Consider the following 16835-nt stretch of genomic DNA (forward strand, 5'->3'; position numbering starts at 1 on the left):
GATGCAAACGCGAGTTTTGACTAATGTAGAGTAGCACTTGTTGTTTGTCGTTTCTCCGATCACAAATGCAGACATGGTTTTATGTTTACATGGCACGATATGCAACGCAACACATAAAAAGACTGTATAAGTCATTATAATCAAAAAATTATGTTCCCACTGAATGCAACAACTGCCTCGTTTTTAATGGGTTTTGTTTTTCTTGTCATGTTGGTGTTCTGTCCGGGACACGCCATAACAATATATGTTGAGAGGCGTAGCATTTCCATCAGACGCTTGAAACATTTGGCCATTCACAACACACTGGATAGCTGGCCAATCAGAGTACACCTCGCTTTTCAGACAATGAGCTGTGTAAAAAAACGATGTGTTCCAGAAGGCAGGGCATAGAAGAGAAACAATCATTTGGAAAATAATGTGTTTTTTTTTTACCTTAAACTGCATAAACACATTTCATTACACCAAATAATCAAGAAGTTATAACTTGGTGTTCTATAACTTATATATATAGTCTTATTTTATTACTTTTTCGTTTTGCATATTAATTATATTTAATTCTTGTAGTGTGATAAGTTTTAATTTACTTGTGATCTTATTTGCATTTTTAAAAATATCAAATCAAAATTTAACAATTATAACTGAATTGTTGAATTTAATTAATCCCATTATATTTTAGTATTTAACGTTTTTATGGTTTTATTTGTAGTCTTTTTTTTTTTTGCTGTGATAAAATTTGAGTCTGTAATCTGTCGTGTCATTTAACATTTCTGTCAAGTTTGATTGCATTTCCCCTATTTAAGGGTTCTTGAATATTTTGTAGCATGACGTAATAAAGAATTCTGTTTTCGGTTTACAGCTGCAAAGTACGATCAGAGAGCACAGGGACGGTGGCAATGCTGGCGGTGTTTTCAGCAGATACAACATCCTGAAGGTGAGTGTGAACATTAATACCTTTGATTAGTTCATAGCGTGTGTGTTTGTTGATCCTGTATGCGCTGATGTCAGACGTTTGTTGAATGTTACAGATTCAGAAGGTGGTGAACAAGAAGCTGAGGGAGCGATACGCACACAGGCAGAAGGAGATCACAGATGAGAATCACAACCACCACAACGAGCGCATGCTCTTTCACGGTACTGTCACCAGACGAATGACCTGTCAGAAGTGCTATTTGGGAAAGTTCAAGCTACAAAAGAAGCTTTTTTCCTCCATGTCGGACTCGAAAGCTTCTTTCAAAGAATGTAATTCCAATTTTCCGCTTTTTACATAAGGATGATCAGTTTCCTTTTTCTCCTCATCTCCAGGATCACCGTTCATCAACGCCATCATTCATAAAGGGTTTGATGAGAGGCACGCTTACATCGGAGGGATGTTTGGAGCAGGGATCTACTTTGCAGAGAACTCCTCTAAAAGCAACCAGTATGTGTACGGCATCGGCGGAGGGACAGGCTGCCCCACACATAAAGACCGCTCCTGTTACATCTGTCACAGGTACACACACATCCCCTTCCCCTTTAAGATCCTAGACAAGCTCTGATGAGTGAAATACAGGCGCAGTGACCACACATGACCAGCTGATGGTGCTGTGGATCCTACAATCCAGTTCTTCTCAAACTAGTTTAGTTTCAGGACCCAGATAAAGTACAAAAATAGTTCATCGTACTAAAGTATAATCCAAATCAAACACTGAAATGCATTAATATTAATTATACTTGCTAATATTCAATAAAGTTAAATATTATTGCATGAATTATTAAAAGTAATTGATCTAAAACTGTCCATGGACGTAAATTAATTCTGTGTAATAATTTATTTATACATAAGCTGTGATGTATTTTTAAAACTCAAAATTTCAACTCAAAAGTCAACTTGTTTGACTACTTTGATTCTGTTCAGTAAAATAAGTTGTGGTATTAAATATATAATAAGAATAATTGTTGTTGTTTTTGTAAATTATACATGTGATTTATAAATATAAATTATGTACATTTTGTATTTTATGTGAAATTATATAAAATAATTTAATGATATTAAATTAATTTGTGGTATTAAATTTAATTCAATCTCATTTAGTACGTAATTTTTTTTATTCTTATTTATTTATTTCAAATATAATCATTCTGTTCACAGGCAGATGCTGTTTTGCCGGGTGACTCTGGGTAAATCCTTCTTGCAGTTCAGTGCCATGAAGATGGCCCACGCTCCTCCAGGGCACCATTCGGTCATCGGCCGTCCCAGCGTCAACGGGTTAGCCTACGCCGAATACGTCATCTACCGAGGGGAACAGGTGAGAGAGCTCAGAGATTTAACAACTGCAAAATCAAAAACACATTTTTTCAGGTAGTAGATATTCAGTTCATTTCTAACTCTTTGTGTTTTACAGGCCTTCCCAGAGTACCTCATCACATACCAGATCATCAAGCCAGACAGCACCCCTCCGTCCCCGACAGCAGCGGAGCAGAAGTCCTAGTCCACAGGGGCGGCCCTGTGAAACTCTCAGACTGTTCCCCAAACATCTCACACACATCCACAGACTCCTCCTCACATGATAGAAACATCCACCCACTCCCATAAACCTCAGCGCTGCCTCTTTAATTTGCAGTTAGGCTCCATTTCTGTCCCCTTGAGTGTTTACAAGAAAGAGTTGCCTTGGCTGGCCGTGTCCTTGCCCTCCTCTTCAGGTCAAGGGTCAGGATATCGGTCATAATGCTGTTTCAGGGCTAAACGAAAGGACTCCGTGAAAGACAACAAGTGACCTCTTCCCCTTCATTCGACTCAATTTAACACTCTTCAAGCATTAACTTCCTTTCTTTGAGATGGTTTTACTATTACTGTGATTAATTACCTTTCTGTTTTATTTCCAAAAATTTGATTCACAATAATGGACCACATCTTAAAGGGACCCGACATTTCAGCAATCCTCCTTTTCATTGTAGAAGTTCACCGAAAACCCTAAAAATCTCATTGTTGTGGTTTTATTTTTTCTTCATGCATTGTTATATAAAAAAAGCCTTAGAGGGGTTTTAAAGCAAAAAAGAATGTTGATGCAGAGACCAGAACTATTCAAAAAGCCTTTGACCATAAAATAGCAAAAATTGTTTTCGTTTCCTTTCTTTTTTTGGTACTTATTTTTTTTATTATCGTTTTAGTTTTTACATATCTTTGCACAGGAATACTGGCCAGAATGTCCCATTCCATTGCCATAGCATTATCTGAAAGTGCATCTTTTAAACAATTTGCACCTTTAGCCAGGACTTAAGTTATTCAGAATAATTCTAAAAGACTTATGTTAAAAAAAAAAAAAATGTCCAGTAATGTACAGCTTGTGTAATGGACAATGCCTTTGTATATCTTTTAATGTTGTTTACCGATGCAGAGTGGGTTTTATTAGTACTGTAAAGGAAGTGGGAATTCTTGCTTTCAAATCTTTCCTTTATTTTTTCGGACGATTAAGCGACTCCGTGTCGGAAGTCGCTCCTTTTGCTTACGATATGTTTTGGATCACAACCACAGGGACTCCTCAGTTCTTGTTCATTCCAGTCCTGTTTCTCTGGCATCAGAGAAAAGTCTTTTTTTTACGAGGGTCTCCGTAACGTTTTTCCGTACGTACACTACTGATATGAGCGGCTCGGCTGACTCGCGTTCATGTTACAGAATGAAATGAAGGACGTGGCTCTACCTCGGGAAGCCTCACGGTTTGGTTGCTTTGCTCAGGTGTAGTTTGTGGTTGTGTACATGTGTACTGGAGGTCATCTGCCTTACTCCAGGAATCTGTGTGTTCAAACCAGAGAGAAAGAGAGCAGACTGTCTTCTCCTCTTAGTAGTATGAGCACAGACATGTACTCTGCTCTCCTCAAGCCAATACGTGGGAGACGGCTCCAGAACTGGTTCTCAATTCTCTGAGCTGTAATTTTACTTTATTTCCATGTTCCTGTGAACTTTAATCAGAAACGGCTTATCTTGCATAAGCCATCTGCGGACTAATCAAAAACTCCTTAATCATGTAAAATGGTCTTAATAAAGTATGTCATAAATACTGTCTTGTGTCTTTTGTTACACTTGTTCTGAACCCTTATTCGGTCTCATTTCTCAGGAAAGAGAGTTTTCCATATCTATTCCATTCTATAAATAGGGATAATTATGATGTAGTGTAGTATAAGATTATAACGGCTAATGTTTTTATTTTTATTTTTATTTTTTTTTACAATAAGATAAAACTGCTCCATTTGATACATTGCAGCTGCTTTTTCTATGGCAGCTTCCAGTTTGAACATTACCTATTGATGTTTTGCTACAGCGTGTCACCGAGGGTTCTGTGGAACATGTTGAGGAAGCCGCTGTCGTTTCTGCAAACTTCTCGGGAAATGAGTGGGAAATATGGTTTCCGTGGGTCAGAATTTACGGTAATGTGTAATCCACTCTCAGACAGACGCTAGGAGGCGCTGTGGCTCTTCAAAAGTAACCTCTATTTCATAATCCTTCCCTCATTTATCAGATATAATACTAATTATCTTCTCCTGCGTAATAGCGCGCGCTATTCTATTCTATATCTTCTTTGTTCGTGTAAGAAATAATGAGATGGCTCATGTTCTATTCATCTTTTAAAAATGATTACAATATTACTTACAGGCCTATACAGTAAAATATGATTCATCCTCTGTAGCTTTTCTTCGTCTATACAATTAAATCACGCCACACTTTAATTAAAGAACACAGTTTATATTTAATAACAATCGTGAGATAAATAAAATGTACATATAGCCCAGGCTATTACAACAGAACAGGGTCGGCTACAGTTCAAAAAATCTTAACCCTCAGAATGATATTGCCATTAGCCGTCAGACAATAACATTTCCACAAGTACAGTAAAAAGTATTGCATTCATCTCAGTGATTGACAGACAAACAGACGACGTATTATGCCAAAAAAACAAAAAAGAGTGGGAAACGTCGCTCGGTTACAATTTCAATTCCGACGAGGTGCGAAACGAACCTCAAATCAATTTTGCATCATTTAAAAGTGCTATAAAAGATACCACGATCTCATAAAAAAAAAAAAAAAAAAAAGTAGGTTCTCGCACATAAACATACCAGCTGCTATATGGACTCTTCAAGACATGTTTCCCTCACAGAGCTCCTCAAAGGGGAATATTAAAAACAAATCGACTCCCATTCCCAACATCCAGTGTAAAAAGGGTTCAGTGTATAACCTGGCATTATCTTGACTTATGCTTTTCCTTAAATAGTCTATTAATGAGAACATTCTGTGTGGGAGTCATTGTTGGTAAGGCATACAGCAAAAATAATTTATAACATCTCCTCAGTACAAACTAGCAAAGAAAACCAAATCATGTTCACACAATATAACAAAGGAAAACAGACATGACATAGCTTTGGTGGTGACTGGGAGGAAGGAGAATCAGGATATTGCTCTGATTTGTGAGAGGAACGGGTAGGTATTGCAGATTGAAATGTTTTGAATGTCTCGTTTGCGATCAGGCTGAAGGAAAGGCGACGTGAGCATCTTGTGAAAGTGTCTGTGTACCTTCTCTGTACAAGGCACTGACAAATGCAAATGAAAGACACTTCCTGCCAACGGTCAGGCCATGACCGTCTCTATTAAAGGAATTGAGGAAGGCCGGCGAGAGGAAGTGATAAATGGGAAGTCCAAACGCAGTGTGAAGAACATCTCAGGGTCCAAGGACGTCCTGCACTTCATTACCACCAGCCCCGCCAGCCACTCTTTGGAAGTGAACCACAGGAAATGAAGGAGATGAACCGTCCCGACGGATTATTACAACTTATTCTTCTGATATTAATGCACGGTGAAGACCGCAGGGTGAGTTTGATGAGGACGGGTCACCAGCAAAGCCGAAGCTGCAACTCAGCTGGAACGACCACATGATTGTGCCAAGTGAAGAACGTTAGAGAAATTCACCCTTTTTGCAGTTTTTTAGTGTCTGGTGTTGTATCAGCATCTTGGTGAGGTTGTGATGGGACTCTGTAGGTAGGTGAGGCTGCTGGACTGGCTGTGCGTCACTACTGACACGGGGAAGCTGAAGATGAAGGGCGACGTGGGGGTGGAGGAAGACTTGGGGCCGAGAGTGGCGGAAGGGCTGGCGGCCTCTACAGAACAGGAAGTGGCCAGCACCTGAGACTCGAACTGCAGCAGCTGACCCATGAAGCTGAAGTTGGGGGAGATGATACTGCGCCGCTGTTTAACAAACTCGAACGCTTCTTCCAGACGCACACGCTTCTTCTTCATCAGGTACGCCAGGCAGATAGTAGCTGACCGGGAGATGCCAGCCTGACAATGCACCAGAACACGGCCGTTGGTATCCTTGACTGAGTCTGAGGAAAAAGCAGAGAGTTTAGTTTAGTTAAGCACAGATGAAGTTCAGACATGACTCATCTTACAGTATTTACAGCCTGCAACATTTTGATGCGGGTTCAGAAGTCATAGGAACATTTATAAATAATAAATAATTCATTTATTAATTATAATACATTAAAATATATAGAACTATTGAGGCATTGAACCACTGCTCTGAGAAATGCATGTAGTTCATTCAGTGAACAAGTGTTCTGTTATGTTCTGTTTTGCACACAGCCTGTGGCAGGAATAGCTCAAACATATTTCTTGCCCTTATTGAATAACGCATCTCGTTCGGTTTAGACCGCAAACTCCCAATCAACACATGTAAAATGTTTTTTGATGTTTGCACTTGAGATTTAGCAGTCACCTCTGAAAATTATGCAGGAAACATGACCAGATATTGCGAAGCAGAGAAAACTACACTCAGATTATGAAAGGTGACCAAATTACTATGAAACTATTAGGCCTAAATTACAGAGAAAATACTTAAGTGTTCACATTTTCTACTGACGGTGGATGACCTGAATTAATTATCTCCCGAGCCTGTCGAATCAGGCTGTCTGAATGACATGTAAAACAACCAATCACAGTTCAATAATCATTTTTGAAAAGATACAAATTAAATGTATGAACAAAAAACAAATCTAAAATAAATCTTAATATAAAAGGTAATTATAATTATATATCCCTGTTGCTATAGTTGAACAGTTTGCTGTATACAATGAGCTGTGATTTGTAGGCATTAATAAACACTCAAAAAATCCAATAATAAGAACAATGCTTTTCTAGAAATACACACAGAACTGAGAATAACACATTCACCCAAAGCTGATAGTCACAGTTGGACAACAAACACTCAACGCCCAAACAAAATGGTCTGGGGTGGATTTCACACCGTTGTACACACAGACACCTCCTGCTATTGCTAACAAGCTGCTAATTAACAAAAAAATGACAAGTCCATGGTACAAAGGGAGAGTAAGCACATATATCCAAACATAAGTCAGGTTTCTTTTTATTGTTTTCACATTACAGTCTGCATATACACCTTGCACAGTCATACACACCCAGATCTGAGGTAACTCCAGTATCAAGGCACCCCTGACTGGAGGATGAGTCAGACTCTGGTCCCTAAGCTCTGTATTCTGACGCATACGCATACACACACACACACATCTAGGATGGTGCGATCAAATGCGGCAAGCCTACTTGGGGGCCTTGCTTTAGTGCAGAGGATGCTGAGCTGAAACTGGATATACAGGATTCCCAACCCCCCCTCCCTTCCACCACTCAGTCACGGAAAACCCTTTTATGAGGAAAGACCCACCCATACCGCATTCAACCCGTATTTTGCACCCATGACACGCAGACTTCAATTTTCATCATCGTATTTATACAAAGAACTCTACACATCAAAACGCATTCAAACATATTCTTCAAGCTACCTGCATAAGTGACCAAGAAGAATGCAAGACTTAAAAAGAAGGGTGCAATTGCTGTAAATGCTCTGCAATGCAGATCAACATTTTAATTGCTGATGAATGGCACGCTATTTGCAGTTGAAAGGAGCCATAGCAACCAAGAGCAATTTACAACGGTTTCACCTACCCTAACCATCCAAAAGTTGACAAAATCTATATGTATTTAGTAAAATTTGTATAATATAATATAATGTTGAACATACCTATAAATTCAATGGCTTCGATGAACCAAGAGCTGATGTCCTCCTTATGGTTGTCTTCCACCGGGATACACTTATACTGGTAATCCCCTTCAAAATGATTCGGACAATTTGAAGATACATTCAATAGAGCAGAAATGCCCATACGATCTAGCATGTCCTTTTTAGATGCATGGAGAGCACTGCCAAGAAATAAAAAGGGGAGGATTTCCACAGGGCCACCCTGTAATAAAAAAAGTGACAAAAAAATTAATGATTAATAATGGATATTAAATATATGTTAAAAAATATTTTTGGTAACACTTTATTTTGAGGTGTCCTTGTTACATGTTATATGTACTTACTATTATAATAACAATACTTATGCATAATTGCATGCAAGTAACCCTAAACAAAATTCTAACCCTAACCATATAGTAAAAACATGTAGTTATTTAATATTACTCAGTACTTAAATGTATAATTACACTGTAACAATGACACCTTAAAATAAAGTGTAACCAAAATAATAATAATAAATGCATTTATAATTTAAAAGATAAACGATTTCATTCATTTGTCCAGATAATCATCGCAGGCCCCTCTCAATAAATTATCAAAAGCATTTGCAGCAGATTACAGCATCAGACCACTTACTACACCTCTGTTTGCTATAAAAAGGTCAAGCTAATAACGTCCAGTTTATTTATTCTGGGAATGTGTATCGATTTGGCTCACTGTTATGTCATCAGTGGCCTGCTTTGCAAGCTGTAGAGACAGGAAACGATCAATGTGGGAATCAACTCTAAAGCGTACTGGAGTGTCTGACACAGTACACCCCTATCACAGAGGAACGCACTCTAAAGCACTGCTACATCAGCCGGAAAGAGCAGCGGATGACAGCAGTCAACCGGACGTTTAATGTTACACAATGTTGCCCATTAGCTGACCTCAAAGTATCCACTGGCGCTAATGTAGTTACCTGGTCATGCTGTGGAGTTCCGCAAGAGGTGCAGCTGCTCTCCACGCTGGACTGAGGGCTGGATACTGCCAGAGTTCTGGTTTTCAAACAGTAATCGGGATACTGTGTGGAAAATCTGTCGTAGCCTCCTAGAAAGTGAAAAAATACATATTTTTAACACTTTTCCTCAAACTGTTTCCATCTTAAAGAAAGCTGGTTCACTGGGTTGTTGTTTTAGAATCAGCTATAGTCCACATTAAACCATCTAAGATGAGGAAACTGCATTTAACTTCCCCTAATCTTTACTTCAATGGAATTATTTTATTGCGGTCCCAGAGAATGCATTCAGTAATTCCACTTTAAAGATGGGGCCACCTGAACATAGTTTTTACATTTCATATACATTTCATTTTACCCACTCTTTTAAGACAAGCCATTAATTTGTGACATTTTGAATACATTTTACTCAATGTAAGGCCTACTAAATAAAATGCACAACCCCCTATAAAAGGAACGTGAAGCATTTTAAATAGTTGGATCTGTGTCTATAAACTAACAGATTAAAATGGTTTGATCCAGATTTCTTCAGAACATGGGAGCTGGTTTCTAATTGCTCACACTAGCTCAAGGTGGTCAAGTTGGAACATGTTAACTGGTCAAGCAGCGAATGACCAGCATGGACCAGCTAGTGTGCTCCAAAAAAAACAAAAAAAAAAAACAGCTACTAGGCTTTCTTAAACTGGATTTTCCAGCAGAGAAAATGGCAATCTACATTACATCATCATCATTATCCCCCTACTAGATCCCTCCACAATGAAAACAGATATTTTCTCAAAACATGGCAGCTTTATTTCAGTTCAGAAATACAATAACTCAATAGATTTTTGTGTAATGTAGATTGGAATTTACCTTTTAGCAGATAGATTTCTGTCCTAAACGTATCCCTACACAAAGCGTTATGTACCAGGGTGATTGTGCTGTCGTTTTTCATCGTGTTTGTATCGGAGGTCCGCTCATCGTATAAGATCACGGCGGAGTACAGCCCTGATTTCAGACGGGATCTCGCTTCATCGTCACCGGACAGAATCTGGTCCAAACTCACGGAGCCTTTCGCTCGCCTCCGAACTATCGTGTTACAGCGAATATTTACAGCACCGCGGAGGTGACCGGCGCTGAACGCTAAAAACGACCTGCAGTCCAAAAGCAGACATTTCGCACTGTCGTTCTTCATCAGCCTCTTCAAAACGCTGCAATCCATTTCACAAAGTTCGTCCATTGTGACCATTTTCCTCCTCCGACGGGCACTGGTCACGGTCAAACGGTGCTTTAATAACAACAATACGTCAAATCCAGCGTTGCCAGTGCGACGTGTAATGTTGTGTTGCCCTCCAGAGAGCTTTACTACCACGGGCACTTCTCTTTCCGTTTTATGAATGGGCTTCAGACGCGCGCTCCATAAAAGGATCGCGACGTCACAATGGAGATGACGTCTGCTACGAGCTCCATTCATTAAGCGCTCTTCATTCATAAGAGTTAGCGACGATCGATGGTGACCGCCTTCCTCGTCTAAACCAGAACCCAGCCATCAGATATTTCTTCTCAGATGGCGAGACAGTTTACTTAAAAGAACGGTCAACAACATATTGATACACCTACGGCAAGGTGACGTTCAAATAGTGTACAGTTTTACTGGAATATTTAAACGTCATAGTAAAAGTAGTTGCTGTGTGACTGTAACATATATATATATACACACAAACACACACAGCAGAATATTTTATTAAATTAAAAAAGGGAATTCCCATAATTCTCTGCACTAAGCATCACATCTGTTTACGTTTTGTTGAAAACACTACTGTAGTTCATACTTATTATAATTATTATCAATAAATCAATCAACCAATCAATCAATCAATTATTATTATTTTTTTTTTTACAGTAAGTTAGGATTATTTTTTCATTTTTTTGTTTAATTAACTAGGGTGGTTATGCTCATGGTGCTTTGTGTGAGTAAGTTAGCTGAGAATATTGTTAATTTTTTGGGGATGAATAATGTAGGATAGAATGTTCATTTAGTGGATTTTATGCACATTATGTGCTTACGATTGCACCATCTGATTGTTAGTACGTTTTACACTAACTAAAAATTTGTAAGACTTAAAAGTACCTTGATATAACCTACAATTGTTTTATAATGAAATAAAGTGTTAGTAGAAACTTTAAAGTGTAGTCACCAAACTGCCATCTGGCAATCCACATTATTTTTATTTTTATTATTATTTAATAAATAATATATTTAAAATAGGCCTAATTTTCTGACAACTGTTTTTTCACTCTTGCCTTTCTATGTATAAAGAGTTAATTATTGCTCTGATTAATTATCATTTCCCTACAGGGGGTTTTGTCTGATGCTGCCTGATTTGATGGAGACATGAGGGTGAGTTCTTAGTTGACTCATGGGATTAAGAAAGCCCCTAGTTAATGAGTTAACATGGTTAACAGGAAAGAGCTGCGCTTCTTCTCCTGGGGTTTGCATATTTCAGATATCATCTTTAAAATGGAATAAGCATTTGTTAAACAAACAAAAAACATAAAATTTAATATGATTTTAGCTGAAAAGCCCTAATGGTATTTGTATTATAGTTATACTGAAGTAAAATACAGTAGGATATTTATGCCTTTTCCTTAATTAAAGTTAAAACTAAAACTAATTACCACAAGTTACGGAGATACTTGTTTAAATTGCTTCCATATTTATGTGTGGATTTGAAGGAATGGTTTTGCATTTTAAAACATGCTTTTCAATTCCTCCGGATCTCGAATGTAAAATATTTGCATGATTTAACACAAGCTCGTTCATGAGACTCCTGTATTTGCATAGTGCTTTGCCATCATTGCTTCAGTTGAGCGCAGATAGGAAGGTTTTCTATCCAAAAGATGTGTTAATGTTATCATATGACACATCCTCCCTTCCCCCCTCTGCTCCTGCGAAGCTGTGAACACACATGGCTTTGCATCCATTTGTGACTGAAAACAATTCATTTACACCGTCTGAAGCAATTGTGGCGTGTTAAAGAATTGTTAATGCTAAGTGATTTTACTTTAGTCTGTTTCTTAATGTGCCAAAATGTTTTCTTGATTGTGGCTTTGGAATCAGTATGTTTCTGATTTCTCCTCTTCACAGAGAAAAATATATAGATTTCAAAATGACATGATATTGGGGAACACATCCAGACCAAGATTTTGAAACAGAGGTTAATTTATTAACAGAAAAGACAAAAAAGTATGCGTTATGCGAGTATGGAATTTTTACAAACTTGTGAGAGTTTCTTTCTTCTGTTAAACACAAAACATAGCTATTATTTTGAGGGTGAGTAAACAATTTCCAAATTATATTTTGCAAATATATCAAATGTCCTTATTTTTCATAGTACAAATAGGCCTTTCTGAATGAATATTCTGTGTCGTCAAAAGGTTTGAAAACCCGTGCTCTAGAGAATGCATAGGCTTATATGAGTTACGAATGTCTCAGAGTAGAAAGAAAGTAGAGTAGCCATGGCAGCTCGGGGCACGTGTGCAGTGCTCTGCGCTTTCGATGGGGGCTCTGGGTAAATCATAGCTGTCATAGCAACGGAGCGATGGCACATGTAGAAACTGCTAAAGGATGATGTGGTGACTGCGCAGGGGAGGAGCAGTCACTTTGAGCCGAACGCTTGACGTCAAACTCGCCACCACCTCTGTGGTGTGTGTTTGTGTGTGAGGATTGATAGTAGGTTGGGAGTGAGGCTGATTTCATGCATGTTTATACAGTAAGGAGAAATGAATGTTATATATGCTGAGTATTATAGCGATGCTTTTTCACATACCGTCCGTACTCCTCTGACAAACAGGAAGTGGTTTAGTCTTGGGGTATGGAATATGAGTCACAGGATTCAACACGGTCGGCCTTATTATACTGGTCCCACCCAAGAGTCATGTGCTCTCTGTCTCCAAATCATTCATTAAACATACATACCCCTGCGTATTCAACCCATTTAGCCATTTCCTGTGTGTACAACAGGAAGATGCTCCGTTGAGAAAGCCTTGTTAGCTCAGAGACGGTCACTTATGTCAGATTCTGGGTGGGTTTTTTTTGTACCATATATGAGTCGAGTGTAAAAACACAGTAAAATCTGTAATTGGTTGAAAGGGTTGTTCACCTAAAAACAATTTACTCACACTTTTGTCGCTATAAACCTGTATGATTTCTGTTTCTGATGTGAAACAATAGGAATTTATTCTGAAAAATGTCAATGGAGTCCAAATGGTTTGTTTTAAAATACCTCCCTTTGTGTTTCAAGGGAGAAAGGAAGTGGATGAAGGAGAGTAAATGATTTTGAAGGATTTTCTTTTTTGTTTGAATCGTTCCTTTAAAAATGTGTTTAAAAACAAATCATTTTGTTCATGGTTTTCAAGGATGCAAACTCTTCATGTGGCATCTTTCATAATGTACTGGTTTGGACCATGTGACATGAATTTAAGCCAAAATACTGAAGTTCGAAATCAACAATAGTTAATATAAGAAGTGGATTATTTTCTCAATCATCCATTTTCCTGATATCAGAAAAAAAATGATAATAATTCCAGCCAAAGAACTGAAAAATATGTATTGTACATAGAGAATATAAATAAAGTCCCCAGAAAAGCTTTTCTTCAAAAAACTACCTACCCTGCTTACATTTAGTTAACATTAACTAATGTAATATATCCATACATACCTATACATGCCTAAAACACACACACACACACACACACACACTAAATACTGTATGACTGTAGTTGCATTAACTGTCCTTACACAAACATTTGGAAGTTTTGACAAGAAGACAAAGCACTATAGTAAGAAAGTACTTTATTAGTTTATTTATTTATCAGTTTTAGTGGGAAATCTTACTGGGTAGATCATTGGAAGATATTCTAAGCCAGCAAGCCCACTAAGTACACTCCTTAATTGTTCATGTTCATTCTTGTTCATTGATGATTAGCTTTTCAAGCATCTTTTGTGCAATACTTAGTGTCAACAACATGAAGGTCCAGGCCTGAACATTCATCTGCATTGTTAAGCAAATGTGTAATCACCACCACATCACTATCCCTGAATATGATTCAACCTTTTTGGAAAAAAAACTGAAAGTTACGACACGTGAGTCAAGTGTAAAAACATAGTAAAATATGTATTGACTGAATCGAATAGTTCACTGAAACTGAAAAAAAAAAAAAAACATACTCATCATTTACACTCCCTTATGTTGTTCCAAACCTTATGGCTTTCAGTGGAACACAAAAGAAGTTATTCCTTTTTTCTTTTCTTTTTTTGGCCACACATTGGAAGTCAGTGGGGTTCAAATAGTTTGTTTTGTTTTAAAATTTTATATTTTGTGTTTCACAGGAAAAATAAAGCGATACAGGTTTAGAACAGTTCAAATTGAGTTTTTCAATGAGTTTGAAGATGTGCTGAAACATCGGATTTTGATATAATGTGGGTTCTCCGGCTCATGTTAAACTGTGACTGTTCAAAACTAAAAAGGGAACAACAAAGGCAGCTGAGCAAACTTGTGTTTGATGCGTTTCATTGCCCTCATGACTGGGCGGAAATGTAAAGCCACAAGTAATGTGAGATATGGACTCGGTTAGTGATACTGATGTTTACCCAATTAGTCACTGTGTTAAGAGGAAACAGCTCATCTTGTTCCCTATATGATATATGCAAGTCAAACAAGTTTCATTTTAACCGTTAGAAGCCGTTTTTTTATATCAGTTGCACTGAACAGTTTCTTCATTATGCAAGTAATGAAGACAGATTAATCTTAATAAGACTAACTCTTTCAAAAAGCCATTTTTTTAATCACATTTAGATAAGTCAAACCAGTCAAACCAATAGTCCCACCCCAACATGATGCCATTGGTTGAGCCAGTGTTGATGGGTCAGGATTATATTACACATACCAACTTTAAAATATTCCAAAGGACAAAACTGAAACAGTAGCTGCTTCTTCCTTTGTTGCATTGTTGAATATAACCACAGACATTTGTTTGATTTCCACAGCATGTTAAAACCAGCGGACAGGCCTCCACATTGTGGCTTCCTCAGACTAACTCAGCTCTGACCAAGCAGCATGGCTCACCGCCCTCTCATTAATCCTGTCATATGACACACACACCCACACACAAACACACACACACACACACACACGTCTGCATCTCCAGAAGCAACATCCGCCACATCCACATTCAAAACACAGTTTTGCATAAGCACAAGCAAAGTAGGAGCGTGTCACCGGACAGGATGAGGGTTAGTTAGGACACGGGTGAAGGGTTGACCTGACTGTACTGGCATAAGTCAGTCTCTTCTAACTTTACAATCAGGCTGCATTTAAGAGAAAAGTTCACCTAAAAATGAAAATTCTACTATTATTTCAGCCGAGGCAGATGAAAAAAACATTGCGACATTGAATTAATGGTATTATGCTGATTTTTGTATGTTTAGTGAGATTTTCAAAATGAAATATACCGTGAGTGTGTCATGACTTAGGTCTGTGTTGCTATATTTTTGTCTTGTTGTCTGTGTGTCTAGTCTCAGTCTCAGAACACATGGGTTTTGTTTTGACAGCTCATGTGCTCTGCTGTCAGTGTTTCTTCCCCCTCCCACTCGTTACCCTTAATTCCCTGTGTTCCGTCACACCTGTAGCCACTCCTTCCTCATTAGCTCTCCTCTATTTTAGTTCCTCTCGTGCTCTGTCTTTTGTCAGACCGTTGTGATTGTTTTGTGCTTCGAGTGTGATTGTTTCAACCTGTCTGCCTAGTCCTGCCTTGTTGTGTTTTTGGATTCGTGTTCTTTCCCCGGGTACTGCTCTTATCAGTCTAGACTGGTTCTGCCTCCGGTCCCTGCTTCACCTCTCTTTTGGATCTTCTGAGACCTGACCCCCAGCTCCTCTCTGCACTCTGTCCTTTCCTTCAGGGATTTTGGTGTGACTTGACGCTGCGTCCCCCAACGACGCTCTGGTGGATGAGACCTGACGTTGCGTCACAGAAGACGCTTGGACTGGTCCCCGCTGAGAGGTCTCTTTTGTTCTACTCTGAGGAGTTGCCATTCTTCTGTTTTTTCCTGTTTGCCCAGTGTGGGCTAATAAACTCTGTTACCTGCATCTGAGTCCCGCGTATACCTGACAGAACGGTCTGACCAAGATGGATTCAGCAGGTGCAGACCAAGTAAGAGTCGCAGTCAGTCAACAAGGCATTCTTCTGGGACAGCATTCCAGCCAGTTGACCACCACCTCTAGGGAGGTTGAGGGCCTCACAGCCCAGGTAGCGGACCTCAATCTCCAGATTCAGAGGCTCCAGCTTGAAGCCTTGGCCAGCAGATCGGCTACTCATTCTGAGCCTGAACCCCATGCCAATTGTCCACCGCCATATGATGGGGACCCTAACTCCTGCCGTGCCTTTCTGTCCCAATGTTCTCTGGTCTTCGCCCTCCAGCCTCGGCGCTATGTTACTGAGGAGTCCCAAGTCGCATTCGTGATCACCCTCTTGAAAGGAAAGGCCCGGGACTGGGCAACAGCTGTGTGGGATGCCCGTGCTCCATTCTGTGCCACTTTCCAGGACTTCAGGGCAGAGATGATCAAACTGTTTGACCGCTCTGCTCAGGGCGATGAGGCAGCTGCCCAGTTAGCGCGGTTGAGCCAGGGCAGGCAATCAGTCACCGATTACTCCATCCAGTTCAGAACTCTGGCAGCCTCCTGTGACTGGAATGAGGCAGCGTTGCGTGCAAGGTTTCGGGAAGGTTTGGATGATGACATCCAGGA

General features: G+C 39.1%; 3 protein-coding genes across 4 annotated transcripts in view; 2 read left to right on the forward strand and 1 right to left on the reverse strand.

The window, feature by feature from the left end:
* The window catches only part of LOC113038713 (tankyrase-1), a 52283-nt gene extending 48248 nt beyond the window's left edge, over positions 1 to 4035 (forward strand). Inside the window, exons 21-25 of the mRNA XM_026196333.1 lie at positions 857 to 931; positions 1026 to 1131; positions 1303 to 1489; positions 2129 to 2285; positions 2382 to 4035. Of these exons, the coding sequence (XP_026052118.1) occupies positions 857 to 931; positions 1026 to 1131; positions 1303 to 1489; positions 2129 to 2285; positions 2382 to 2468 (612 nt within the window). The 3' untranslated portion in view covers positions 2469 to 4035. The remainder of the gene's footprint in view (positions 1 to 856; positions 932 to 1025; positions 1132 to 1302; positions 1490 to 2128; positions 2286 to 2381) is intronic.
* The window catches only part of LOC113038752 (mitotic-spindle organizing protein 2), a 1160083-nt gene that overhangs the window by 416872 nt on the left and 726376 nt on the right, over positions 1 to 16835 (forward strand). The window lies entirely within an intron of this gene.
* On the reverse strand, positions 4702 to 10407 carry dusp4 (dual specificity phosphatase 4). The gene is made up of 4 exons (XM_026196375.1): positions 9904 to 10407; positions 9016 to 9143; positions 8058 to 8277; positions 4702 to 6348 (listed from the first exon to the last, which is right to left on the reverse strand). The coding sequence occupies exons 1-4, from the start codon at positions 10277 to 10279 to the stop codon at positions 5969 to 5971; spliced, it is 1104 nt and encodes a 367-aa protein (XP_026052160.1). The 5' UTR covers positions 10280 to 10407; the 3' UTR covers positions 4702 to 5968.

This window comes from Carassius auratus, chromosome 21, assembly GCF_003368295.1.
Source record: "Carassius auratus strain Wakin chromosome 21, ASM336829v1, whole genome shotgun sequence".
Lineage (NCBI taxonomy): Eukaryota > Metazoa > Chordata > Actinopteri > Cypriniformes > Cyprinidae > Carassius > Carassius auratus.